We start from the raw sequence: 3,324 nt of genomic DNA, 5'->3' as shown, positions 1-3,324 counted from the left end.
AAACCTTCAGCTCCCAGCAAGTCCTGGGTCATCCCACCCAGCCCAAAAACCTCCACCCCGGCCCCTGGACGCCTGTCCCGAGAATCTACCCGAGACCTCAATTCTGCCTCCTCCTCTCCGTCGCCATCCCGTAGAATCTCAAACTACACCACTCCCCCCAAATCCCCCCAAGTGGTCCACCGCAGAGCCCAGTCTGTGCCCCCTAAAAGCCCCAAACACCACCACTCCACTCGTTCCCTGGACGTCAAAGCCCCAGCCCTGTCACGGGTCCTCACCCCACCTCAGAATGTTGACCGTATCCCTCACCTGCGCCGTGTGAGTCCCTGGCAGTGCCAGGTCCAGACTTCTTCCTCCTTCTCCATTGGCTCCTCTGACAACCTTGATGAGCTGCGCTCATCGGCAACTACCCCTGTGCCTAGCATCACGCCCATACCCACACCGATCCCCACCACACGTCCCCCTGCAGAGGACGCCCTGTCAGACGTAGGCTCCAATGACGATCACAGTATATTTAGCATGGACCTGGAGGCCGGGCCCTCCTTGCAGGCAGCTCTGGCCCGGAAGGATCGGCCCACTGGTGGGGGCAGCAGCTCTGGAGCCCCGTCAGAGTGCTCCTTCGACAGTGACGTCCCTGCCGCCATGTTTAATGGCAAACGCAGCAGCCTGGTCGAGATCTCCCTGTCGGCTCTGAGAGGAGACGAGGACGAGGAATACCACGGGCCCGAGATCTTCTCTGACTCCATGAGTGACATGACAGAGCCGGAGACGAAGGGAGGAGTCGGATTCTTTTTCAAGGTGGGTGACTTGAGTATTATTGCTGCTATCTAATGTGTTAATTTCTAAGATCAGTATAGTTATGCCTCGATGTCTTTGTGTGGCGTTTGTTAGCAGGATGACAAGGTGCGACCAGAGGATGAGATGGCTCAACGGAAAGCGGCATTTCTGGAGAAACAGCAGAAGAGAGCAGAGGAGATGAAGCGTCGCAAACTGGAGCAGGAAAAAGAAAGAGAATCCCAGTGAGACCTTTTTTTTTTAATATGTTTGCCATTTGTCACTATGAATCTCTATATTTTCATCAGCTCAATGTCACTGTCACAGACTGAAAATCTGTACACATTCACCTCCCTGTAACTTTAGCAAGCCCCAGTGGATGATCATTGAAGGCTGGGGAGACAAAAGCGAGGACAGACCCCAGACCCCAGGAACCCCCCCAGCATCTCGCACCCCCCCAGTGGAGGGCACCCCCCAACGCAGAGGAGACTTCACCAGGCAGGAGTATGAACGGAGACACCAGCTGAAGATCATGGAAGACCTGGACAAGGTCCTACGGCAGAAACCCACCACGGTCCGCGGAGTCAAGAAGCAGAGACCCAAGACTATGTTCCGGGATGACTCGGTCCTCTCCCGCAGCCCCGCCAAGGGCTTCATGGGTAAATGGTTCCACTGTTTACACACACTGCTATGGACCCATTTCACAGCAACCGTTTTGAGGTGGTAAAAGCAGGAAGTAAAGCAGGTGTGTAACCAATATTAATTATGGTTCCATCCCGTTTAGGTGTTCCAGTGTCGGGGCCCTCTTTAATGTTATTGGTTGCACCTGCTTTACTTCCTGCTTTACAACCACAAAAGGTTGCTATGAAAAGAGCCTATTCACCCCAAACACCCAGCCAGCAATTTATTCTGTCCAGTTAATCTGTCTCTCTCTCATCCCTCTTCTCCTCCCTCCAGGCACCAAGCTCAACAAGGTGTACTCCCACTCCACCATGAACCTGTCATCCATGGCCAATGACTCTGGAGGCTTGACGGTCAGGAAGTCTCCCAGGTAAGCTGCCCAGGATGACTGTATATGGAGCCAAAGTTGACATCTCTCCCGCCCCATTCTGGTTCACTCCCGTCTATTCCAGTACATTGCATATAGAGTACCGCAGGGAGGATGTATTTTTGTAGGCTTACCCAGAAGTTCCTCACTTCCTGGTTCGTCAATGGGATTTTTGTATGGGAATTTTGGTTAAATGCAATGAAATAAGGTCTGTGGTTAACAACCGTTTATGAAACCGCAAACTCTGTGTTCAGCAAGATCATCTTCACAAATGAGGACCACTTTTATGACTTTTGAAGCGTTTTCTGAAAATCACATTAGAAAAACCGCATTTACGCTTCGAAAATCATAAAAGTGGTCCTCATTTGTGAACATTATTATCGCGGAACACAAAGTTTGAGTTGGTGAAAGAAGCTATGACTCAAAGTCTCCACCGTTTCCATCCCTCTAGCCGCTCACACTCTCCCTCCAGACTGATGTCTCCAGGACGAATGGGCGGTCAGAACGGAGAAAAGGACTGGGAGAATGGCTCCACTATCTCCTCTCCTGCCTCAATCCCAGAATACACTGGTCAGTTATTTGTTCCATACTATGAGACTAAAGTATGAATACACCAAGCAATGTTTTGCTGGTTATTTAACATCTGGAAATGATTTGTCTTTCAGGTCCAAAGCTGTACAAGGAGCCTAGCTTTAAGTCCAACAAGTTCATCATCCATAATGCTATCTCTCGCTGCTGCCTGGCCGGCAAGGTCAATGAACCACAGAAAAACAAGATTGTCGAGGTGAGCCACTGTGCTGTTACAGAGTCCACCTCGTCTAGGCTACAAGTCACTGTGATTGCCCGCTTGTTTATAAATCCCACTTACAGCACCTGTACTCCCTTCTACAGGACATGGAGAAGAGCACGGCCAACCACTTCCTCATCCTGTTCAGAGACTCCAGCTGCCAGTTCCGGGCTGTGTACACCATGAACCCTGAGACCGACGAGATGGTGCGGCTCACTGGCTTCGGCCCCCGCGTCATCCCCCCCGAAATGGTAGAGTCCATTTACAAGTACAGCTCTGACCGCAAGCAATTCACTGCCATCCCGTCCAAAACCATGTCCATGAGTGTCGACGCCTTCACCATCCCCGGTCACTTTTGGCAGAAGCGCCCGGGAACTCCCAAGAAGCTTGGCACCCCCAAATAGGGACATCCCCGAGGCGGGTGGAGACACTATGTGAGTCAGGGAAGCAACCCCAACTGGACACCTACCCCCCCCCCCCCCCCCCCTACATTTGGCCAGTGTGGCACTTTCATTAACCAGTTGAATAGTAGTGGATGGTATAAGAGTGGGATAGGCCTGTTGGACCCTGAGAAAAAACCCAATTAACTCTACATGCCAAGACACAGAGGACCATCTGTCACTCATTCAGCCCTCTCACCAGTGTGGTCTCTCAGGAGCTTATGATTGGCTCAGCCAGATCTATCTAGATTGTAAAATAATGTAATCGAACTGATATC

At 51.4% G+C, this 3,324-nt stretch overlaps 1 protein-coding gene across 1 annotated transcript in view; it reads left to right on the top strand.

Annotated features, from left to right (window-relative positions):
* camsap3 (calmodulin regulated spectrin-associated protein family, member 3) overlaps nt 1–3,034 on the top strand; it is a gene marked incomplete at its 5' end in the record, with an annotated part of 38,650 nt that extends 35,616 nt beyond the window's left edge. Inside the window, 7 exons of the mRNA XM_083648783.1 lie at nt 1–795; nt 892–1,016; nt 1,138–1,430; nt 1,729–1,822; nt 2,271–2,389; nt 2,485–2,603; nt 2,711–3,034. The exon at nt 1–795 is cut by the window's left edge and continues 1,321 nt beyond it. Of these exons, the coding sequence (XP_083504909.1) occupies nt 1–795; nt 892–1,016; nt 1,138–1,430; nt 1,729–1,822; nt 2,271–2,389; nt 2,485–2,603; nt 2,711–3,010 (1,845 nt within the window). The 3' untranslated portion in view covers nt 3,011–3,034. The remainder of the gene's footprint in view (nt 796–891; nt 1,017–1,137; nt 1,431–1,728; nt 1,823–2,270; nt 2,390–2,484; nt 2,604–2,710) is intronic.
* Nucleotides 3,035–3,324: the final 290 nt, after the last annotated feature.

This window comes from Poromitra crassiceps (genome assembly GCF_964638095.1).
Source record: "Poromitra crassiceps genome assembly, chromosome: 13".
Classification (NCBI taxonomy): Eukaryota; Metazoa; Chordata; class Actinopteri; order Beryciformes; family Melamphaidae; genus Poromitra; species Poromitra crassiceps.
This window is presented reverse-complemented; position numbering and strand designations above follow the sequence as displayed.